The sequence below is a fragment of the Carassius auratus genome, chromosome 22 (genome assembly GCF_003368295.1).
Source record: "Carassius auratus strain Wakin chromosome 22, ASM336829v1, whole genome shotgun sequence".
Classification (NCBI taxonomy): Eukaryota; Metazoa; Chordata; class Actinopteri; order Cypriniformes; family Cyprinidae; genus Carassius; species Carassius auratus.
This window is the reverse complement of record NC_039264.1, coordinates 29,982,824-30,007,863: the sequence shown is the minus strand read 5'-3', so window position 1 is coordinate 30,007,863 and position 25,040 is coordinate 29,982,824. Positions and strand designations below refer to the sequence as shown.

General features: G+C 41.6%; 1 protein-coding gene across 1 annotated transcript; it reads right to left on the bottom strand.

Annotated features, from left to right (window-relative positions):
• Positions 1-1,570: 1,570 nt before the first annotated feature.
• On the bottom strand, positions 1,571-23,577 carry LOC113040570 (uncharacterized). The gene is made up of 6 exons (XM_026198874.1): positions 23,510-23,577; positions 23,087-23,407; positions 22,246-22,539; positions 22,018-22,161; positions 2,039-2,356; positions 1,571-1,911 (listed from the first exon to the last, which is right to left on the bottom strand). Exons 1-6 carry the CDS (start codon positions 23,556-23,558, stop codon positions 1,571-1,573), a joined length of 1,467 nt encoding a protein of 488 aa, XP_026054659.1. The 5' UTR covers positions 23,559-23,577.
• Between the last annotated feature and the right edge of the window lie 1,463 nt (positions 23,578-25,040).

The window sequence follows — 25,040 nt, the reverse complement described above, 5'->3', positions numbered from 1 at the left end:
CCTTATAGAAATCTGTATTGATAATTTCTGGCAGATACATTAGGCATGTAGATAGCTGTAATAGTAAAGTGAGATCTGCCTGTCTTATGTGAGGAAAATATAAAAATAAGACCATATAAACCATTAAAAAAAATGTAAAAGGAAAAGAGATGGCACAAGCTCAAGCAAACATCAGTAGTTATTAGGACAAATATAGTAGAAGAACAAAGCGGACTTTGAAGAACCTTTAAAGTTCTGGATTCTGCTTTAGATTTCAGTTGTTTCTGAAAAAGATAAATATATACATAAAGCCATTAATTGACAAATCTCACAAATATTTATACATGCAGAAAGGGGTTGTAAGAAATTACATAAATTATGTACCTGATGAGAGAATCTGTGCTCGAGCCTGTTCAGCTCTTCTGGATCTGATGTCATAAACCAGAAGAATGACAGTAGCCACGCCCACCAGAGCAGAGAGGACCAATCGGATCACAGCTTCAGTAGAACCACAGCAGTGGACAGAGCCTGAGGAATAAAACACATTAAACTGAGATCAGCTCAGTCAATAAACACTAATATCAGCTCTAATATCAGCTGCTGAACCTGAACATGGTTGACAGAGCTTGCTGATGTCCGGATGTATGGTCTGGTTTCTGATGGGATTGTTGGCCACACAGCTGTAGCTGTTTTTATCCTGATATTCCACCTCCATAGGTAGAGAGGGAAGGATGAAGAGCTCAGACACACTGATGCTGGACAATAAACTGTTTCCTTTGTACCAGGAGAGAGTAACATGACCAAAATTAAACACTGAACACACCAATGAACACGATGAGGATGATGATGATGAAGAACAGTTTGTTGAGTTACTGCTAATGAAAGGGACCTGCAGACGAGCTGAAAACATGAGAGAGTAAAGATAATTTAAGATAAATTAAGATATTCAAGCAAATGAGGAAAAAACTTTGACTGGTCAAAAAGGCATTTTTATCTGGTACAGAAAGTTATATGAACCTGGAAGTTATAAATGTAAATTTGACTAATTAAAAATAAAACATCATGTAAATGATAAGATATAGATAATCTTTACAGCTGTAATAACTCCACTTACCATAGACGGTGAGATTGTAAAACTTGGTTCTGTCAGTGTATAGATAATACTTTCCACTGTGTTCAGTTCTTGTGTTTGTGATGGTCAGAGATCCAGTCTGATGATCCAGCTTCAGTCTGTCTCTGAATCTCCCATCAAGAACATCATCATACACTTCACTCATGTCATTCGTTACACTGATTTGAGCTATTAAAATGTTGTTAAGTCCAAATCTCCATTGAATCTCTTCATAATCCATTTCAGTTCGACCAGAGTTTAGAGTGACTGAATCTTCCTCCATCACTGATATTTCCTCTGCACCACAAACACACACATAGAGAAGAAACAAAGTTTGACACACATTAAGACTTTTACATAACTTAATGATTATTTAGAAAAGTTAATGGTTTGAAATTTAAATGTAATGAATATTATCATAAAACAACAGAACTGACACAGCAAATGGATGATGGTTGGATTAATAGATGCATCTTTAAGTTAAAATGTAAAACAGGCAAAACTGATATTTAACCCACCGAAGACACGGAGAATGAAATATTTCTTCATAAGGTTGATCTTGAGTTCAAAACTGCTGTCTGTGGTTCTGGTGTTTGTGATGGTCAGAGACCCAGTTTGACCATCCAGCTTTAGTCTGTCTTTGAATTTCCCATAGAAGCCATCATCATATACACTGCTGGTTTTCTCCAGTACATTGAATTCAGCAATTAGAGGTCCTTTAAGTCCAACTCTCCACTGAATCAGATCAACATCCATCACTTCGATAAGATCATTGATCAGAGTGACAGAACTGTGCTTTTTCACTGACAAGAACTTCAGTCCTGTTTCACCAATTACACACACACACACACACACACACACACAAAGAAATAATATCATAACCCAACAAAATGAAAAATGGTATTTTAATTAATTATATATCTGTGTCGAATAAAATATATAACTCACTGACGACAGTAAGATTAAAGGACTTGATCACACCGTTGATCTGCAGTTCATAACGTCCAGCATGTTTCACTGTGATGTTTGTGATGGTCAGAGATCCAGTTTGACTGTCCAGCTTCAGTCTGTCTCTGAATCTCCCATCAAGAACATCATCATACACAGTCATCCTGTCAGCCCATTTATTGATTTCAGCTATTAAAGCGTTTTCACTTACAAACCTCCACTGAATCACACTGTCATCCATCATTTCAGTAAGATTAGAGTTAAGAGTGACAGATCTTTCTTCAGCAGCTAACATCTCTCCATCATCGGCAATCACTCCTGAAGAACAGAGCTGATTAAAATCTGTTGTTGGTTTGATGAAACTTCACTAAAATACATTACTAATAATATTTTAAATGTGAAGAGAAGAACATTGTGCAGCAGTGCAAAGACAAAGATGATAATTGAAACGGGAAATTAACTTTTCTTTGGAACAATAACTGAATAGCAAGAATTTATACACTAAAGTGTTATTTCAGCTTCATTTAATCAATCCTAAATAACTTAACAGAGTTTAATTGAAAATTGGTCTCACAGTTCAATTATTTTCACATGAGAATATATACATGACCAGTTATTTATTCCATGGTACAAGAACAGAAGCAAATGAAGCGATGAAAACATATTTCAAACTCACCAATCAGACGCCACAAACTCAACCAGAACAAAACTAATTTGAAAAACATTTTCTTCATCAGTTCACTGCAAAGCCCACAATAGTGATGATTAAAATGTCTGAAAACCCCCTGAAAAATGCATGAACTTTAATATTTATCTGGCTCTGACCACAGATTCCGCTACAATGTACGCTTCTTTTATATCATACAAAAATCAATAAGCTTTTGCTGATCTTACATTTTCAAATGAATTCCAGCCCTGTATGAAGATTTATTGCAGGAGTGTTAGATTAGATATCTATTCATCATCTTTAATGTCAGTTTCTTGCGTTCAATCATTAAATTCATTTAGAATAACAAGACACTATGGGACTGTTGCCAATCAAATGAAATCACTATCAACAAAATCCATCTTTGCGCGGCAGAGGAAGCAGAAGCTGCATCTCAAAAGATATGAGAGGTCAAAGTGGGGTGGATTTTTTCCACTGGAGAAGGTTTTATTGTGAATTATGGACTCATAATTTGGATTTTTGATAGTAGTGACACTTAAAATCATAAAAAGACATCTTAAAAATAAAAATTTCTGCAAAATTGTATTTTGGATGAACTTTTACTTTAATGAAGTAATTGAATCATTTTTTCAATTAAACTCAGCGCACTCGGAACAGCTGTGGGATCTCGGTCTGCTACCGAGGCCTTCACCATCACTGACCCCCACTACTGCATCTCGCCCACAGCGGAGGCGCCACAAGCGGTGTGAGAGGAAGCAGAAGAGGGGTAAGGGCGGAGGTATCCGGGCTAGGCTAACGGCTAAGTTAACGGCTAACCCACACAAGCCATCTATCCCCACCATCATTAGGGTGGCCATTCGTGCCATTTTCGCAGGACACATCCTGGCCAGGATTTCTATATTGCCTAAAATATCCAGGTTTTGGCTTTGGTTTCCTGTTTACATACTTAATGACGGTAATGATCATTTGACCAATAACCTGCAAACATTGTACGTATATCAACCAATCGAGGTGCGTGAGAATGTGGGATCTACAGAGAACGGTCAAAGCGATGCAAATACGTGTACATTTTAGTGTTGGACTGGAAAGCAGCATTGAGCTGACTGATCGGTGTATGACATCAAAGTAATGTGGGAGCGATTCAAAAGCACAAGAAGCCATTGGTCTATGCAGCGCAAACAAAGCCAAACCGTGGATATTTTAGGCAATATAGAAATCCTGGCAAGGACATGTCCTGTGAAAAGGGCATGAATTGCCACCCTAACCATTGTACTGGCTAACGTACGCTCTTTGGACAATAAACTGGACTATACTGAGGGAATATACTGCTATACTGCTCATTTCAGTTTACATTCCCCCGAATAACATCAACAGCAACAGGAACAACGCACTAAATGAACTGTACCAGCACATTAGTGAGCAGCAGACAGCACACCCTGATGTTTTTCTCATCATAGCTGGGGATTTCAACCATGCTGACTTAAAGAATGTGTTTCCAAAAATAAACCAACACAAGGTAATAACATTTTGGACTTTGTTTACACCACACAGAGAGGAGCTTCCAAAGCCACCGCCCCCCCACATCGGAGCCTCAGATCACATCACTGTCATGCTAATGCCTGCATACAGACCACTCATTAAAGTCGCCAAACCAGTTTACAAACAGATTAAAGTGTGGCCAGAAGGATCATCAGAGGTTCTTCAGGACTGCTTCAACACAACTGACAGGGAAATGTTTAAGCAGGCTGCCACATACAATATCACCACTGACCTCCAGGAGTACTCAGAGACTGTCACTGCTTACATCAACAAGTGTATTGATGATGTAACAGTGACAAAAACCATCACTGTCCAGGCCAATCAGAAGCCATGGATGACAGGGGAGGTCTACAGACTCCTGAAGACACGGAACGCTGCCTTCAGAGCTGGAGATGAGGTGGGCCTGAGAACAGCCAGGGCCAACCTGTCCCGCGGCATCAGAGAGGCTAAGAGACAGCACTCCAGGAGTATAGCTCATCAATTCAGCGACAGCAGAGACACTAGGAACCTGTGGCAGGGGATACAGACCATTACGGACTACAAGCCCCCACCACGGACCTGTGACAACAACATCTCTCTGCTAAATGAGCTGAACACTTTCTTCGCTCGCTTTGAGCAACAAAACAGCACCACTGCACAGAAGACTCCACCTCCTCCCGGCGACCAGGTGATGACGCTGACCCCAGACAGTGTGAGGGGATCCTTCAGCAGGATCAATGCACGCAAAGCTCCGGGTCCTGACAACATCCCTGGGTGTATACTGAGAGACTGTGCAGCAGAACTCACTGATGTCTTCACAGACATGTTCAACATCTCACTGAGACAGGCTGTTTTCCCACATGTTTCAAAACTATCACCATCATTCCATTTCTGAAGAAGCCATCTCCATCCTGCTTCAATGACTACCGTCCTGTTGCACTTACTCCCATCCTCATGAAGTGCTTTGAACAGCTAATCATCCACCACATCAAGTCTGCCCCCCCCCCTCCCTGGACCCCTTCCAGTTTGCATATCGGTTCAACCGGTCGACCGATCATACCATCTCCAGTTTATCAACAGCTCATTTGCAAACTGATCCAGCTGGGGCTCAACACTTCGCTGTGCAACTGGCTGTTGGACTTTCTGACTGGAAGACCTCAGGCAGTATGGGTCAGCAGTAACACATCTAGCACTATCACACTGAACACTGGGGCCCCCCAAGGATGTGTGCTGAGCCCCCTCCTCTTCACTCTACTGACCCATAACTGCACACCATCACACAACTCCAACCTCTTCATTAAGTTTGCGGATGACATGACTGTTGTGGGTTTCATTAGCAACAGAGATGAGATAAACTACAGAAGCGAGGTGAGCCGCCTGGTGCAGTGACAACAATCTCTCTCTGAATGTGGAGAAGACGAAGGAGATTGTTTTAAGACTTCAGGAGAGAACACACTCAGCATGCTCCTCTGACCATCAACGGTGCGACTGTGGAGAGAGTGAGCAGCACCAAGTTCCTGGGTGCGCACATCACAGAGGACCTCTCCTGGACTGAAAACACAGCAGCACTGGCCAAGAAATCACAGCAGCGTCTCTACTGCCTCCGCAAACTGAAGAGAGCCAGAGCCCCGGGCCCATCATGTACACCTTCTACAGAGGCACCATCGAGAGCATCCTGTCGAGCTGCATCACTATGTGGTATGGCGCCTGCAACGCGTCCTGCTGAAAGACTCTGCACCGCATAGTGAGAGCAGCTGAGAAGATCATTGGTATCTCTCTCCCCTCCCTCCAGGACATTTACACAACCCGTCTCACCCGCAAAACCCTCTGCATCAGAGGTGATCCCACTCACCCATCACACAGCTTCTTCAGTCTGCTGCCATCAGGGAGGAGACTGTGGAGTCTCCAGGCCATGACCAGTAGACTGAAGGACAGCTTCATCCATCAGGCTGCCAGGCACCACTGAACTATGAATGCAATTTCGATTCTCTGTATGTATATACTGTACATGTGGAAATTGACAATAAAGCAGACTTGACTTGACTTGACTTTCAAATTGGATGAGAAGATTAGATTATATATAAAAAAATCATTAAAGCATTTTATATTACATAATCTAGCATTAGCAAAGCAATATTTGGTAATGTAGCATTTTTCATGACAAACACTCTTATTTTGAGCATTTATGTGAGAATTTGTATAAGCTCCAATCTATATAAGAGTACATATAAGACTCTCTATATACATTTGCACAGTGTATTGTTATAGTGTTAGTTAATTAAATATAAGTTGAGTTATAGTTATTTTATATATAATAATGAGTTCTGTATTGTACAATTAGATGCTGTTAAATCATTACACGGAGACTAGTTCACTGATTGTTATGTTCAGAGTTAGTATGCTCATGGGTTCTGGTGCGGATGGTTTTAGTCAAACCCATCAGCACTGGGCAAGAGTATGAACCCCGCTGTTGTAAAGTTATGCTTTACTAAGTATAAATGGTATATGTGAGGATTTCCAGTCAGGATTTAGACCGCATCATAGTACTGAAACTGCTCTCCTTAGAGTTACAAATGATCTGCTCTTATCATCTGATCGTGGGTGTATCTCTCTATTAGTTTTATTGGATCTTAGTGCTGCGTTTGACACAATTGACCACAACATTCTTTTGCATAGACTTGAACACTTTGTTGGCATCAGTGGAAGTGCATTAGCATGGTTTAAATCATACTTATATGACCGCCATCAGTTCGTAGCAGTGAATGAAGATGTATCATATCGATCACAAGTGCAGTATGGAGTACCTCAAGGCTCAGTACTAGGGCCGCAACTCTTCACGCTTTATATGTTACCCTTGGGAGATATCATCAGGAAACATGGTGTTAGCTTTCACTGTTATGCTGATGATACACAGCTCTATATTTCCTCGCAGCCCGGTGAAACACACCAATTTGAAAAACTAATGGAATGCATAGTCGATATAAAAAATTGGATGACGAGTAATTTCTTACTGCTAAATTCAGAAAAAACAGAGGTGTTAATCATAGGGCCTAAAAACTCTGCTTGTAATAACCTAGAACACTGTCTAAGACTTGATGGCTGCTCTGTCAATTCTTTGTCATCAGTTAGGAACCTAGGTGTGCTACTTGATCGCAATCTTTCCTTAGAAAGCCACGTTTCTAGCATTTGTAAAACTGCATTTTTCCATCTCAAAAATATATCTAAATTACGGCCTATGCTCTCAATGTCAAATGCAGAAATGTTAATCCATGCTTTTATGACTTCAAGGTTAGACTATTGTAATGCTTTATTGGGTGGTTGTTCTGCACGCTTGGTAAACAAACTACAGCTAGTCCAAAATGCAGCAGCAAGAGTTCTTACTAGAACCAGGAAGTATGACCATATTAGCCCGGTCCTGTCCACACTGCACTGGCTCCCTATCAAACATCGTATAGATTTTAAAATATTGCTTATTACTTATAAAGCCCTGAATGGTTTAGCACCTCAGTATTTGAATGAGCTCCTTTTACATTATACTCCTCTACGTCCGCTACGTTCTCAAAACTCAGGCAATTTGATAATACCTAGAATATCAAAATCAACTGCGGGAGGCAGATCCTTTTCCTATTTGGCGCCTAAACTCTGGAATAACCTACCGAACATTGTTTGGGAGGCAGACACACTCTTGCAGTTTAAATCTAGATTAAAGACCCATCTCTTTAACCTGGCATACACATAACATACTAATATGCTTTTAATATCCAAATCCGTTAAAGGATTTTTAGGCTGCATTAATTAGGTAAACCGGAACCGGAAACACTTCACATAACATTGTACTTTATACATCATTAGAAGAATGGCATCTACGCTAATATTTGTCTGTTTCTCTCTTGTTCCGAGGTCACCGTGGCCACCAGATCCAGTCTGTGTCCAGATCAGACAGTGGATCAGCACCTAGAAAGGACCTCTACTGCCCTGAAAGACAGCAGAGACCAGGACAACTAGAGCCCCAGATACAGATCCCCTGTAAAGACCTTGTCTCAGAGGAGCACCAGGACAAGACCACAGGAAACAGATGATTCTTCTGCACAATCTGACTTTGCTGCAGTCTGGAATTGAACTACTGGTTTCGTCTGGTCAGAGGAGAACTGGCCCCCAAACTGAGCCTGGTTTCTCCCAAGGTTTTTTTCTCCATTCTGTCACCGATGGAGTTTCGGTTCCTTGCCGCTGTCGCCTCTGGCTTGCTTAGTTGGGGTCACTTCATCTACAGCGATATCATTGACTTGATTGCAAATAAAAACAGACACTATTTCAACTGAACAGAGATGACATAACTGAATTCAATGATGAACTGCCTTTAACTATCATTTTGCATTATTGAGACACTGTTTTCCAAATGAATGTTGTTCAGTGCTTTGGCGCAATGTATTTAGTTTAAAGCACTATATAAATAAAGGTGATTGATTGATAAGTAAAGTTTCTGCAATGGATTATCTTTGTTGTGTGCTTCTCTCCACACCTCCACTGACACAGATAGGTTAACGTTACACAACAGTATAAAGACTTTGACTACTGATATAAACTTCTTGTATTTTCTATGTAAAATAAGCAGAATAATTGCATCATAAATGTAAATAAGACATCAGCAGTTCATATGGATTTGTCTGGAACACTTTTTTTGTCAAACAGAGCAAAAACAAATAATATAACGTCTAAAATAGAACTCAATATTTGCTCCTTGTTTGTTGAATTGTTGTATGAAATCAAAATTACATTTGCAATCTTGCTGATATTTGTGAAAAACAGCACTCTTGCTGATGTGATATGACTTTTCCCCTCACATCTAAAATATTGGGGTCATTCAAACAGACTAAATCATGCAGTGAAGGCATGCACTTTTATTTGCACATGTGCACTAGCTTATCACACTAAACTACTGAAACACACAGAGTGTACATCCAGCAGAAGCTGTTTATCGACCCAACAGATCACACTTCTGTACAGATAAAACATTGGAGGAAAACTATTGCAGGGCATTTTGACTCATAAACCAGTAGATCACATTTATGATGTTTGTGTTGTTACAACCAAATTCATGAGTAAAAGTTATTGAAAACATACAGTAACTAGTAGGCTAAATGTTATTTGATTAATTGTGAGATTTGGTCTTTGGAAAATTTGATGAAAAATATGCTTGAGTTTATAATGAGATCTCTAGCTTTTGATCTTTAAACGTGTAGACTTTGGTATTTGGGCAAATCTGAGCAAGATTACTAATTTTAAACTATTCGAAGCACATGTGAGGATACCATAGTCTTTTCTTCTAGAAAGAGAAGAGTAGAGGTCTGCGTCAATGTTTTCTTAAATTCAAATTCACATTATGGTGGATTTACACAACAATTGTCACAGTTCACTGAGTACATAACAGGAACAAAGGTTTAAAAAAAAAAAAAAAAAAAAAAAACATATTTTGAGAAATTTCTCAAAGGCCCTTTTTTTAATGGTCAATTACTGTCTGAAACTTAAGATGGTGCCAATGTCACCCATTTAACCCATTTGTGCCCAAATTATTCTGAACGCTTCATACATGCAGTTGTGTTATTAGTGTCCCATGTAAACTTGTTCTGCTTTTATTTTCCCCAATTATTATTATTATTATTATTATTATTATTATTAGTATTATTATTTTATTTTATTTTTTTACTGGGTTTGAATGTGTGGCAACTGTAGTTGCCAGTGGGCAGATATGTTGTATGCACACCTTTGATATTAAATTTGAATGGGAATCTTTGGCATCTAGTATCTCAAAATAACTGATTTCAACAGATCAATCTTTAGCCAAAACAAATTATTTATGTATAAAAGTCGAAGAACATTTAATGCAGACCCTAGAAATCTGCATCTAGCTTATCACTTTTGAAAATAAAAACACAACAAAGAAATCCATTCGTCCAAGTGGTGGAACATGGAGCAGTACATAGTGCAGCCATTAAGTTGCCCTAACAAGGTATTGTTTATAAAAAAGTTAAATAAAAGAAAAAAAATGAATAGAATGAAGAAAAATGACATCTAAAAAAAGAGGTAACAAAAGAGGTACACCTGAAAGAAATTTACACATTTTTAGGCCTGTTGTATTCAATGGCTGACTGTATTAGGTTATTTCAAATAATAATGTAAATGTAAACTCATTACTTCTGAATTGTCTGAATTTCAACATTATAATGGAATCATAATCTACTAGTCCTAAAAAGAATTAGGGTCCAGACTGCATCCAGACTGGATGAAGGGGCCACAATATTTTACCCCTTACAAGGCATAATATCATAAAAGGGAGAAAAAGTTAATCTACAGCAAATAATCCCATGCGTTGGCTCTTTTATCTTTCCATTATTAGTTTTGTATGACTGACTGAAGTTTGTAAACTGCTGCTGTCACTTGAAAACTGGAACTGAAGCAAATGAAACAATAAAAACACATTTCAAACTCACCATTTGAACACCAACTAGAACAAAACTAATTTGAAAATCATTTTCTTCATCAATTCACTGCAAAGCCCACAACAGTGATGCTTAAAATGTCTGACAACACTCTAAAAAATGGCAGAACTTCAATATTTATCTGGCTGTGACCACAGTTTCCGCTCCAATGTTTGCTTCTTTAATATCATAAAAAGCTTTTGCTGATCTTACATTTTCAAATGAATTCCAGCCCTGTATGAAGATTTATTGCAGGAGTGTTAGATTAGATATCTATTCATCATCTTTAATGTCAGTTTCTTACATTCAAACATTATTCAATTCAATTCAAGTTTATTTGTATGGCACTTTTTATAATACAAATCGTTACAAAGCAACTTTACAGAAAATTATGTTTCTACAATATTTAGTAATAACTTATGGTGGTGAATGTCAGTTTGTGCACGTTTGACAGGATTTTTAGAAGAAAAAAAATTAATACAAGACGTAGTCAGCTAGACGATGAACATTATTAATATTATTAATTAATAATTATTATATGATGCAGTCATACATGTAGCATTAAATTCATTTAGAATAACAAGACACTATGGGACTGTTGCCAATCAAATGAAATCACTATCATCAAAATCCATCTTTGCACGGCAGAGGAAGCAGAAGCTGCATCTCAAAAGAACAGCCAAAAGCTACGTGTTCGTAAAAAACAATTCCATCATTAAGACATTTTTAACCATTGCTTCCATGTAAAATCTGAGACCATAATCCATAATAATGAATCAGGAGAGAAATATGCACAGATCAACCCTCTGTAGTCTTCTGAGGTCAGATTTAGAAGCTGAGCTGAACCAGACAGTTACTGAAGTGCAGAGGATGGATTCAATGATGGTGGAGTAGAACTGTTTCAGCAGCTCCTGTGGCAGGTTAAACTTCCTCAGCTGACGAAGGAAGTACAACCTTTGCTGGGCCTTTTTTACGATGGAGTCAATGTGAATGTCCCACTTCAGGTCCTGAGAGATAGTGGTGCCCAGGAACCTGAATGACTCCACTGCAGTCACAGTGCTGTTCATGATGGTGAGTGGGGGGAGTGCAGGGGGGTTTCTCCTGAAGTCTACGATCATCTCCACTGTTTTGAGCGTGTTAAGCTCCAGGTTGTTGAGAGTGCACCAGACAGCCAGCTCTTTTACCTCCTGTCTGTAAGCAGACTCGTCACCGTCCTCAATGAGGCCGATGAGTGTGGTGTCGTCTGCAAACTTCTGGAGCTTGACAGAGGGGTCCTTAGATGTGCAATCGTTGGTATACAGGGAGAAGAGCAGTGGGGAGAGAACACAGCCCTGGGGAGCTCCGGTGCTGATTGTACGGGTGCTGGATGTGTATTTACAGGCAGAAGAGCAGTGGGGAGAGAACGCAGCCCTGGGGAGCTCCGGTGCTGATTGTACGGGTGCTGGATGTGTATTTTCCCAGCCTCACTAGCTGCTGCCTGTCTGTCAGGAAGCTGTTGATCCACTGACAGACGGAGGTGGGCACGGAGAGCTGATTTAGTTTGGGCAGGAGGAGGTTTGGGATGATCGTGTTGAAGGCCGAGCTGAAGTCCACAAACAGGATCCTCACATAAGTCCCCGGTCTGTCTAGGTGTTGCAGAACATAATGCAGTCCAATGTTTACTGCATCGTCCACAGACCTGTTTGCTCTTTAGGCAAACCGAAGAGGATCCAGCAAGGGCCCAGTGATGTCCTTCAGGTGGGCCAGCACCAGTTTCTCAAATGACTTCATGACTACAGACGTCATTTAGTCCTGTAATTTTAGATTTATTTAGGATGGGGATGATGGTGGAGTATTTGAAGCATGAAGGGACTTCGCACAGCTCCAGTGATCTGTTGAAGATCTGTGTGAAGACGGGGGCCAGCTGGTCAGCACAGGATTTCAGACAGGCTGGTGTAACACAATCTGGGCCTGGTTTTTTTCTTTTCTGTTCTTTCAAACCTGCATTAAAACTCGTTCAGATCGTCTGCCAGTCGTTGATTCTCCACACTGCTGGGGGGTGGTGTCTTGTAGAGCCCTGCATTTCAGCCCGAGCCCGATGGGCCTCGATTTATTTATGCCCCTAGGGCCGACTTCGGGCCAATTTTTCACGTTATAGCACACATGCGGGCTGGGCCTTGGGCCTTTTTTGGGTTATTCTTCTATTTATATTTTTAGGCATTAATTATTATCCACTTATTGTAGTAGTAGCTATTATAAGCTTCTAAATTAATGTATTAATCATAGCTGTCACGGATTTACGCTGCCTGAAGGAATACGGAGTCGAGGATAAACGGAATAAGGCTTTTAATATATACCATTCATGGAGCACAGCGATAGACACACGTAAGTGAGTGATTTAGTCACAAGTGAGGAGACCCGACAAAACAGAACTGAAAGGACAAGGCTTATGTACAAAAGGATAATTGGGGAAACACAGGTGGATGGCATGACTAAATTAACAGGGACATGGAACACATGAGGAATAGAATAGACACACCTGGGAACTAATCAAACCAAACACGGAAAGACACAAACTGGGTCACGGGCAAAAACACACTAAATGAGTCCAGGTGTGACAGTACTCCCCCCTCCCGGTAGGTGCGTCCTCGCACCGTAGAAACAACAGAGGGAGGCGTGGGTGGGAACTTGGGAGGAGGTTCCGGTGGAGGACGGACTCCCAGGAGGGGGCCAGCAGATAGGGACTACAGAAGGAGGAGCCAGGGAGGAGACGACGGAGGAGACAGGAGCAGGAGGAGCCAGATGGTCCACCAGAGACCAGCCAGGACGGAGATCCAAGGTGCAGTCAACGGCGGGAGGAGCCATGGTGAAGGAGGGGTCAACGACACCAGGGGGCCGACAGGCGGAGACTGCACCGGTGGGTGAGGAGCCCAAGATGGAGCAGCACAGCCGCAGAGCCAGGGTGACCTCGAGGATCCGGAGGGCCTAGGTGGAGCAGAAGGCTCAGGCGACCAAGGCGGAGGCGGGGTCTTGGCAGACCGCTGTGGAGCCGGAGCGACCGAGGATGGAGGTGGAACCGGAGGGAAGGAGGAGCCTGACAAAGCCGGAGGGATGGAGTGACGAGGTGGAACCAGAGGAGAGGAGTCCCGAGGCGGCGGATGGTCGACGACTGACCAAGGTGGAGCCGGAGGGACGAGGGAGCCCGGTGGAGCAGGTGGGATGACAGGCCACGGTGGAGACGAGGGAGCTAAGAGCCAAGGCGGAGCCGCTGGGTCGAAGGACCGAGGAGGAGTCCAGGGCTCGGAGGCTGGAGGCGGAGACAGGGCCTTAACGCGCCAAGGCGGAGCTGGAGACTGGCAGTTCAGCGGCGAACCATCGCGCCCCGATGGCGCGGACTGAGGGTGAGCTGCGGGACTGACTGGCACCAGCAGGGATGACGAGGAACTGGCTGGTCTAGGAGGAGGAGAGAGGAGAAGGATGGGAGGAAGGACAGGAGGATCAGGGCTGGGTGGAACCAGCGGAAGTGGAGCAGAGGGACCAGCAGGTTTGGGAGGAGGTGGGAGAGGGAGGCTGGGAGGGAATACAGGAGACACAGAAGATTCACGGCTGGGTGGAACCAGCGGAGACACAGATGATTCAGGGCTGGGCGGAACCAGCGGTGAAACAGAAAAATCATGGCTGGGCGGAACCAGCGGAGACACAGAAGATTCATGGCTGGGCGGGACCAGCGGAGACACAGAAGATTCAGAGCTGGGCGGAACCAGCGGAGAAACAGAAAACTCAGGGCTGGGCGGAACCAGCGGAGAAACAGAAAACTCAGGGCTGGGCGGAACCAGCGGAAATGGAGCAGAGGAAATGACTGGAGGAGGTAGGAGTGGGAGACTGAGAGGGTATACAGGGGAATCAGGGCTGGACGGAACCAGTGGGGAAACAGGAAAATTAGGGATTACCTCCATAGACCAGTCCATCAGATCCAGAACTTGCTCCATACGATCTTCAGAGACTGCATATAGCTCACCCTCAGTCGCAGGAGTGTGGGCAGGGCTTTCCTCCACGCCCTCGATCTCCACGAGGACTCCCACGATGCACGGTGTTGCCGGCTCACACACCTGGTCAGTCGCGCTCTCGAGTTCCGGCTCCCTGTCGGTGAATGGCTCGGGCTCTGCGGCTGCGGTGGGCTCTGGCTCCGTGTAGCGAGATGGTGGCTGGCTGGTCTCTGGGTCGGGAGTGGGACTGGCGAGATCCTCAATGGGGCAGACGGTGAAAGGTGAGCCATTTCTCGCCAGAGTCCACTCCACGAATGCGGCGAAATCCTCCCGAGGACCATCTTCGGGCGACAACGCTCTGCACTTGGAGTTCAGGCTGGTGTTGTAGAAGGTGCAGAGCGCGCCGTCCGGGTAGCTGGTGGCATTAGCTAATAGAAGAAACTGTCTGGTATGGTCCTCGAGAGAACGTCCTTCCTGCTTCAGCAGGAGGATGAGGAATTCGGGGCGATAGAGGGGATCCATAGAAACTAAGAAAAGAAAAGACTGTGAAAAAACGAAAGCAAAACGGAGGGAAAGACACGCGGTTTTAAACTTTCTTTTTTTGAGGTCGGGTCTTCTGTCACGGATTTACGCTGCCTGAAGGAATACGGAGTCGAGGATAAACGGAATAAGGCTTTTAATATATACCATTCATGGAGCACAGCGATAGACACACGTAAGTGAGTGATTTACTCACAAGTGAGGAGACCCGACAAAACAGAACTGAAAGGACAAGGCTTATGTACAAAAGGATAATTGGGGAAACACAGGTGGATGGCATGACTAAATTAACAGGGACATGGAACACATGAGGAATAGAATAGACACACCTGGGAACTAATCAAACCAAACACGGAAAGACACAAACTGGGTCACGGGCAAAAACACACTAAATGAGTCCAGGTGTGACAATAGCCTAGTTGGCCAACTAATAATTATAAAATGATGATTCATGCGGCGAGCATTTCTGTGTCTGCACCTGTTGCTGCGGGCCACACAGCAAAGAAGAGAGCACTGGCCGAGTTTGAAAACATTGTGGAGCTGGACGAGGATGACGACCATGAAGTATAGCAATACATGCCCCTCAATCACAACATGGAAGGTGATGGACGAGATGTGCTGCTATGGTGGAAACAGCACGAGACCCTGCTACCACAACTGTCAAGACTGGCTCGCTCTGTGTTTAGTGTCCCGCCAGCAGCAGCAGCGAACGTGTCTTCAGCGCCGCGGGAAGAGAGGAGGACGGGGTTAAAACCTTCCTCTCTCTCGAGGCTATTCTTTTTCTCCACGATGCTCTGTAAGAGACTGTTCAAACTTTTCATTTGACTGGACTTTATGTTCATTTAACTGTTGGAAAATGGAAAAAAGAATGGACATGTTCTGTGGTGCATTTTTTAGGTAAAACAATCTTGCGAGCGCTGTTGCGAGCCTGCCTCGGTTTTTCGAAATTTTTCATTTTACTCACTGTGGTTTAATAAATAAACATTTATTAAACTAACTGTATTAGCGTTGATTTGAGAGGCTTAATTGTTTAATATGTTTTAGGCTACTCGCTGTCGGCTCGGCTGATTAACGTTAATTGTCATGAAAAAAAAAAAAAGCCCAAACATTCTTCCAAATTAACTTGATAAAGAAATGAAAAGAAACATAACACAAAACTGATCTATTTTAATCGCTGCAAATATAAATAATATAAATAAAAACACGGGCTCGTGTCGGACTCGCACTGATAATTCTGATGAGCTGTCGGACACGGGTCAGGCTAGGGCCTGAGCTTCTAGGGCCTAGATTTGAGGCCCGTGCAGGGCTCTAGTGTCTTGTAGTTGGTAATCTCTTTCAGACTTTTCCACACTGATGCTGAGTCGTTGGAAGTGAACTGAGTCCTTATTTTTTTAGAATAATTCCTCTTTGCCACTTTGATCTCTTTTTCCAGTGTGTATTTTGCCTGTTTATACAAGACATTGTCCCCCTTCACGTAAGCATCTTCTTTGGCCTGACGGAGCTGTCTGAGTTTTGCAGTGAACCAAGGTTTGTCATTGGTGTAAGTTAGATGAGTCCCAGCAGGAATACACGTATCCTCACAGAAACTGATATATGATGTTACAGTCTCTCTGAGTTCATCCAGATCGGTGGCAGCAGCTTCAAAAACACTCCAGTCAGTGAGGTCAAAACAAGATTGTAAATCCTGTATTTTATAATGGACTGTAAAAAGATGGACTAATGAGGCAGCTCATTAGTCCATCTTTTTACAGTCCATAATACAGATTTAGCTGATTTTAGTTTCTGCCTGAAGGTCGGTATAAGATGACTGATATGACTCCTTTATTGTGGTCTAACAGTGATCCAATACATTATTGTCTCTAGTGGGACATGTGATGTGCTGTCTGTATTTTGGCAGTTCACCAGAGAGATTTGATTTATTAAAGTCCCCAAAAATGATTAAAACTGAGTCTGGTGGTTGTTGTTCTGTCTCTGTTATCTGATCAGTGAGTTTCTGTAAAACTGAGTTTATGTGCGCTTGCGGTGGAATGTAAATACTCACAAGAATGAAATAGAAAGAAATGAGTCAGTGAATCACCCTATTCTTTAAAAAATGCAGCTTTATTCAGTACAAAGTTTTGTGAAGAGTCACTTCCATGTTGGTTTCAAGAGAGAGATCGGAAGTCTATGTCTATGTGCTCCAGAAATTCTTGCAGACATTTAACCTCTTTAACCCGCACCTAGATGCGGGCGCACTGGACTCCCCTTGATTGCATGTGTCAATATTTACAAATAGATTAAATGAAACTGGACAAGATCACAAATTTAATCTTAACAAGCTATATATCATTACAAAATCTAAGCCTCAAGCATCAACAATAGATCACTGTTTTTCAATTAAAAGCTTATAAAGAATGTATTTGCTACATTTGTGTAAGCAGTACACATCAAAACATGAAGAATGAAAACGCTGTACATACCAGATCCGTCGTAATAACGAGTCATAAACACATCCACAGCTGTAAATCCCGGTTTAGTTAAAAAGGTAAGGGTCCACTGAACGACATCTCATGAAGCACGTTTAGTCCAACGAAGCAATAACGTTGTAATATGGATCATAATTCCTTTGCTTACATTTAATTTCTTCAGCGACAGAATTGTTTGCGTCCATTATGGAATAACTCACGGTCAGAAACTGCGTCTTGGTAGTAAAACAACGGCATGGTTTTGCAGTGTAAAGTGTCACAGACAGTATGAGACGATCCACTAAAAAAAGTGAAAGATAGGCAGAAGTTTGTTTATTTCAATTCTGTCGCTCTCACGTGACAGCTCGTGACGTGCTCTGATGCACCTGTCAGCTAATGGAGGCAGAACTTAGCCATCGCCGTTTTCTTTGTTTGTTTTATTTTTCAACAGTTTTTATATATGTGTGAGCGTGAGTGTAAGATATGTGTGTCTTATGTTGAATTTGTCTGTATCTGCATGATTACCATCTGTTTGAGCGTAAATCAGCACGATATTACTGTGGAATCACAGCTATCAATGTGAACGCCATCTATATGAATAGAGTGTGATTTATGATGCATCTCTATGATTACCATCTCTATAACTGGCAATTAGCACATCAACACGTGATAATTGACTATATGAACAGAAATCATGGTAAATAGTGCATTTCTAGCAATCTCAGGATGTACTGTAATTGGCATACAAAGTTAAATCTTTTTTATTTTATTTATTTATTTTTGTTACTCAAACTATTCTTATTGTATTTTTCTAGTGCTCAAATAAATCACTTATATGCCTAAGTTTCTGTGTAGTGTTTTATAATTGAAAAAAAAAACATGCAGTGGTATGTTTTATGACTAAAATAGTTTGTAGAAGCCCTCAATACAGTTGTTATTTTTTTCTTTTTATATTTGGGGTGGGGGGTGTAGACATAGTCTCATAAAAATATATGCAGATTTATTATTCAGATTTGAAATAGAAAATCATGAGACATGTGACATTCCACCCATTACTTTTCTAGATTGCTCCAGGACTCATTTCATGTATTTTAATATCAAATAAAAAAACGTCTCTAGGTTACGTATGTAACCCGAGTTCCTCGAGGGACTGAGACGCTGCGTCGAAACGCTTTGGGGAAAGCGTTTAGCGTGAGCGACTCTGAATATGATATCTAATCTGTCTTATAGAAGAGTGTGACATCACAGGCGGGGTGACGTAAGTGACCAGGAAGCTATAAAGGCACGAGCCGCGCAGCTGGCTTCAGCTTCGAGTACCAGCCGTGCCGGGGGTATGGCCTCGAGACGCAGCGTCTCGTTCCCTCGAGGAACTAGGGTTACGTGTGTAACCCTAAGACGTTCCTCTTCAGGAGCATCGAAACGCTTTGGGGAACGAGTACCAACGCTGCCAGACTACCAAACCCCTGCCTAGTGTATATCCGAAGAGCACAGCTTAGGACGAGTGGAATGAAGTGAATCTTGCAAAAGTAGAAGGCATGGACCACCGCGCAGCTTTGCAGATGTCCAGCATGGACGCACCTGCTAGAAAGACCTTGGAGACTGCCATACCCCATGTAGAGTGAGCCTTGGCTCCCGACAGCGGGGGACGACCAGAGGACTCAAAGTGGCGTTGATAGTCTCAACTATCCAACGACTAATAGTCTGCTTAGAAGCAGGAAAACCCCTCTTAGGAAAAACCAGCAGCTAACAGTTGTGCCCCCTCAGGGCCACACCCACAGCTTTCACAACTCCGGGTGTGGGTGAATTATCGTTCCCTGCACCAGTGAGAGTAGGTCTGTCCTGATCTGTATCTCCCACGGAGAGCCGTCGAGGAGCGAGACCAGATCTGCAAACCATACTCGGCCCGGCCAGAACGGGGCTATTAATAACAGACGGACCCCGTCCCGGCGCACTCTTGCCAGAACTCCCGGAAAATGATTTAGTACACGCGTTGCCTCAGCAACCCGCGAGACGCTTAGTCACACAAACTATATTAATCTCCTCGGAAATAAGTAGCTGCAGCTGCCAGTTCACAGAGGGGGAAGGAACCGCTCTTCGCATGCTTCCGAACCTCGAGAATGAACTCTAAATCTAGGGAATACGGGTGGAGATAGGCACAGCCGTCTTCGCCCCGTCCTTAGATATGCGAGAAGCAGTCAGCCCCCTTATTATTATTTTATTTTTTTCGAGAGCTGACTGCGTGAGCTGCGCTCCTCATTAATGCTGCTCCTCATTAATGCATGTTTGTGAAACTGATGCTTGTGTAACTGTTTGTCTGTGCAACTTATGTTTGTGCAACTGCGAGCTCATCGACGCCCTCCGTTTCAATCTCCTCCGAGAAAAAAAGGCGGTGCGTCACGGCCGTCACTCGGGGGGAAGAACCGCAGCACTCGGCTTCCGCACCTGGAGATTGGGCAGATCTGGTGGGTGAGGTAGGAGATAGGGTCTGCCTCAATCCCAGGCAGACCGCACACAGACCGTGTATTCTCACTCGTGATGAACACACAATCTGAAACGCGATCTGGATTCACCTTTCAGATGTCTCGTCTTAGCTTTGCTCTTCGACTATTGCTTACTCTTTGAGGAGCTAATAGTGACAAACAACAATAAATAAGACTGACAAGACAGAATGACATGCACACACAGAGCGCTTGCTGAAAACGCTGAAGCTGAAGCCAGCTGCGCGGCTCGTGCCTTTATAGCTTCCTGGTCGCTTACGTCACCCCGCCTGTGATGTCACACTCTTCTATAAGACAGACTAGATATCATATTCAGAGTCACTCACGCTAAACGCGTTCCCCAAAGCGGTTCGACGCAGCTCGAGTTCCTGAAGAGGAACTATTCAGTGTGGTAAAAAAAATAATATTTTTGAGCATTATCAACTCTGGTTGATAAAAAGTGCAGCCCAAAGAGACTTCTTTCCAAAGACACCAAAAGTATGTGTAACACACTGAAGCAAGAAACAATTTCAATTTTAAGTTAGCTCGAGCACTTTCAGCTGTTCCTTTCTCTTTGGAGTGTTACAAGCTCTTGGTGAATAAGAAGATCTGTAAAGTTGCAAAGACTAAAGTCTAAAATCCAAAGAGATAATCTTTATAAAAGTTAAGGCTTGTCCAGCCCCACCTAAAATGGCTCGTTCTAACACGCCCCCACCTATCTACATCATTATGTGGAAATATTTGCATAATGCCGCCCAGATGTTCACACAAACAAAGAAGGCGTACTTTTTATTATCATTGTAGTATTGTTGTTGCTGCCACCAGCATGTCATATAGATGCTGTGTGTTTCACTGTCAAAGTGAAACTACTTTGTTTGGCCTTCCAAAAGAGGATGATATCAACTTCATCATGCCTGGAGCTGATCCATGCTGGTCGCTGGAGAAATACATCAACTTTGCATTGTGGATCGCAGAATGGTACGCACAAGGTACGCTCCTTAATAGAATCTGCCTCTGCTCACTCAAGGCCAAGGTGATTGACACTGTTTTATTGAGAAAGCAAAACTATGTTTTTGCCTTCCAAAAGAAGAAACGACTAGAAATGTTTTATCACATTTATAATGGGTTTTATGTTTATGTCTCATCGCTCTGGCGCTCAAGGCATCACGATATGTTAAGTGGTGTAACATTTCCGTCACACGCTTAAGGCATTCAGCCAATCACAATGCACTAGATAGCTGGCCAATCACAGCACAGCTCGCTTTTCCGACCAATGAGCCTTGTGAAAATCATTGCGTTTCAGAAATGCGGGGCATAGAGGAGAAACAATAATGTACTGTATGTGGAAAATAATGTTTTTTTTTTGTTTGTTTGTTTTTTTTAACCTTAAACCGCATAAACACATTTCATTACACCAAATACACAAAATAATCTTCTTTTAGCAGCATCATATGACCCTGAGAAAACTTTATTGATTAATGCAAATACATATGGTAAATACATAGCAGTAGAGCCTGATCGGTTTGTCTTGTCTGAAGAAAATATAAATCCTTATACAAAGCCTTTCAAATTGAATGAGATTAGATGGAGATTAGATTATTAAAAAAATATTAAAATAAAAGCATGTTATATTACATAATCTAGCATTAGCAAAGAAATATTTGGTCATCTTAAAAAAACATGTATGGCAAAAACTAGCATTTTGAGCATTTATGTGAGAATTTGTCATGGTTTGTTCTCAAATGATCTTCTGTGGAGGAAATGAGCCACCTATAAAACAAACAAACACCAACATATGAATATTTAAATCCATTAGAAATAGGCTAAATGAAGATTAATTGATTATATATGCACAAAAATCAGTTATATGAAAAATGAACATAATTACTTACCTGATGAGTAAATCTGTGCTTGATCCTGTTCAGCTCTTCTGGATCTGATGTCATAAACCAGAAGAATGACAGTAGCCACGCCCACCAGAGCAGAGAGGACCAATCGGATCACAGCTTCAGTAGAACCACAGCAGTGGACAAAGCCTGAGGAATAAAACACATTAAACTGAGATCAGCTCAGTCAATAAACACTAATATCAGCTCTAATATCAGCTGCTGAACCTGAACATGAGTGACAGAGCTTGCTGATGTCCAGATGTTGAGTCTGGTGGCTGCTGGGATTGTTGATCACACAGCTGTAGCTGTTTTTATCCTGATATTCCACCTCCAGAGGTAGAGAGAGACTGATGCTGAGATCAGACACACTGATGCTGGACAATAAACTGTTTCCTTTGTACCAGGAGAGAGTCACATGACTCACATTCACCGCTGAACACACCAATGAACACGATGATGATGATGATGATGATGATGAAGAACAGTTTGTAGAGTTACTGCTGATGACAGGAACCGGCAGACGAGCTGAAAACATGAGAAATACAGTATGACCAAATCTAATTTAGTCTTATTTTCAGTTCAATGTGTTCAACAGTCTGTAATCTCAAACTGTAAAATGATTTTATTTGAAGGACAAGACACATGACCTCTACTCACCATAGACAGAAACTCTGAATGCTTTTGACTGTTTTGTTAACCGTAGTACATAAAGTCCAGCCTGTTTTGTTGTGATGTTTGTGATGGTCAGAGATCCGGTTTGATTGTCCAGCTTCAGTCTGTCTATCCCAAATTCACCACTAAATGTAGAAAAGATTCCAGCTGCTCTATCAATTCCAGCTATCAAAGAATTTAACTCGTTTTTTGCTTCAGTCACCCACAGTATGCTATTTTCGCTTATTTCAGTAAGACCAGATTCTAGAGTGACTGAATCTCCCTCCGTCACGGACAATGACTTCCCGGCTTCAGCATCACCAAACACAAACAGGGTTTGTCACAGATAAAGACTTTTAAATCACTTTTAGCTTTGATTTACCAGTTTACAATGTCAGCAGGTGAAATAAATGTAACTCACCATAGACATTGAGCCTATATGTTATCATCATTGGTGCCCTGGTTGATACACTATAATCTCCAGCATCTTCAGTTGTAATGTTTGTTATGGTCAAAGATTTGGTTTGATTGTCCAGCTTCAGTCTGTTTCTGAATTTCCCGTCAAGAACATCATCATATACAGTCATGCTGCCGGTTGTCACATTGGTATCAACAATGACATCATTCTCAAACAACCACTGAATCCAATCACCTGGCTTTATTGGAATAAAACCAGCATTTAGAGTGACAGACTCTCCTTCCACCGCTACATCTGATGCCTGTGATATAGCACCAAACACTCCTGAAGAACAGAGTTTGTCACAGATAAAAATCACTTGATGAAGCATTAAAATTGTTTTAATAATTTTAGAGCTTTAGCCACAAAAACACATTTTAAACTCACCAACAAGACGCCATGAACAGAACAATACGAATATGAGGAACATGTTCATCGTCAGTACAAGATATTGATGCTTGAAATGTCTGAAAACACTCTGAAACACGACTAAGGATTCGACTTGCATCACAGAGTGATTTATCAGAGGAAGTCATGAAAATGAGCAAGATTTTGCTGACCTTGTATTTTCAAAGGAATTCCGTCCCTTTATGAAAACTAATAGCAGAAACCTGAAGATTTCCATGAGTGTTGGATTAGATATTCATGATATATTCATCATCAATTTCTTAGATTTTATCAATGAATTAAATTTGAATAACAAGACACCAATCAAATGAAATCAGTATCAACAAAATCCATCTTTGCACAGCAGAGGAAACACAAGCTGCATCTTAAAGGAACAGATCAAAAAATTACATTTAGTGGAGAAATGTAGCATTCATCACTTAAGGGCCTTGCACACTTGACTCTTTTTTTGTTTCTATTTGTCATCCTTTCCTATGAAAATTCTTGATACAGATGCAAAAATGCAAAATAAATAAATAAATAAAATAAAATAAAATGCCTTGGGAGTATGCAAATTGTAAAATTTTCTTTGTGTCTTTTCAGTACTACCTCTCTACCTCTCATAGATAGCTTATCAAAGCTGATGCATGTGTCTTGTGGCGCTAATCTGCCATTGTCTTTCCATTTATTTAAGGTTTATTTCATTGAACGCTATGTAAACAATTTTACATTTTACTTTTGCAATAAGTGGACTGTGGTTCTAATTAGTCAATTATCTTCCTCTATTCAAAGAACAAAAAACTATTTTACTTGAACTTTCTGATTTCAATTTTGTAAAATGTAAAATAAAAAAAAGGACATTTTCTGAGAAGTGGTGTTTCTGTGGCATTATTAAAGATTTAGGTTTGCTCCACACAGAGCCGGATTATCCATAAGGGCACTTGGGTAACTTGTTTTATTATTAACTTGAAATTCTTCAAAGACCATACATAACTCGTTTATGAACACTAACTTAACAACAATAATAATAATATATTATAAATAAATAAAGATTACATGTACACTATCAGTCCCCCCCCCCCCCCCTCCATCCCCAATCTGTCATTTTGAGTTGGTCCACAACAAGTACGCGCAAATGTGTCTTTTTTTTAACGGCTACAGAAAATGAATCAAAATGGACAGACGTCAATTGAGTGGTTTTGCAAAAAGAACGTTAAAGAAACACTATTAGCTACAATTCAAAATGTTCCAGGGATCAAAAGTTTTTTTTAAAACGAGTGAAGAATGAGCTCAGAACGACAATGACACAGAAGCGATTGACTGCACTCTCCCTGTTTAAGTTAAAGTTAAAACATTACCGTCTACAGCCACGAGAGGACACTCTATGCTGCTCAGTTCTCCTGTAGTCTACACTGAAGACATATAGCGCCCTCTCACAGCTGTAGACAGTAATTTTTTCCCTTGGTTCTTGGTTCTAAATAAATGCGATTTATAATCCAGTGCAATTTATAAATGTTTTTTCCCTTGTCAT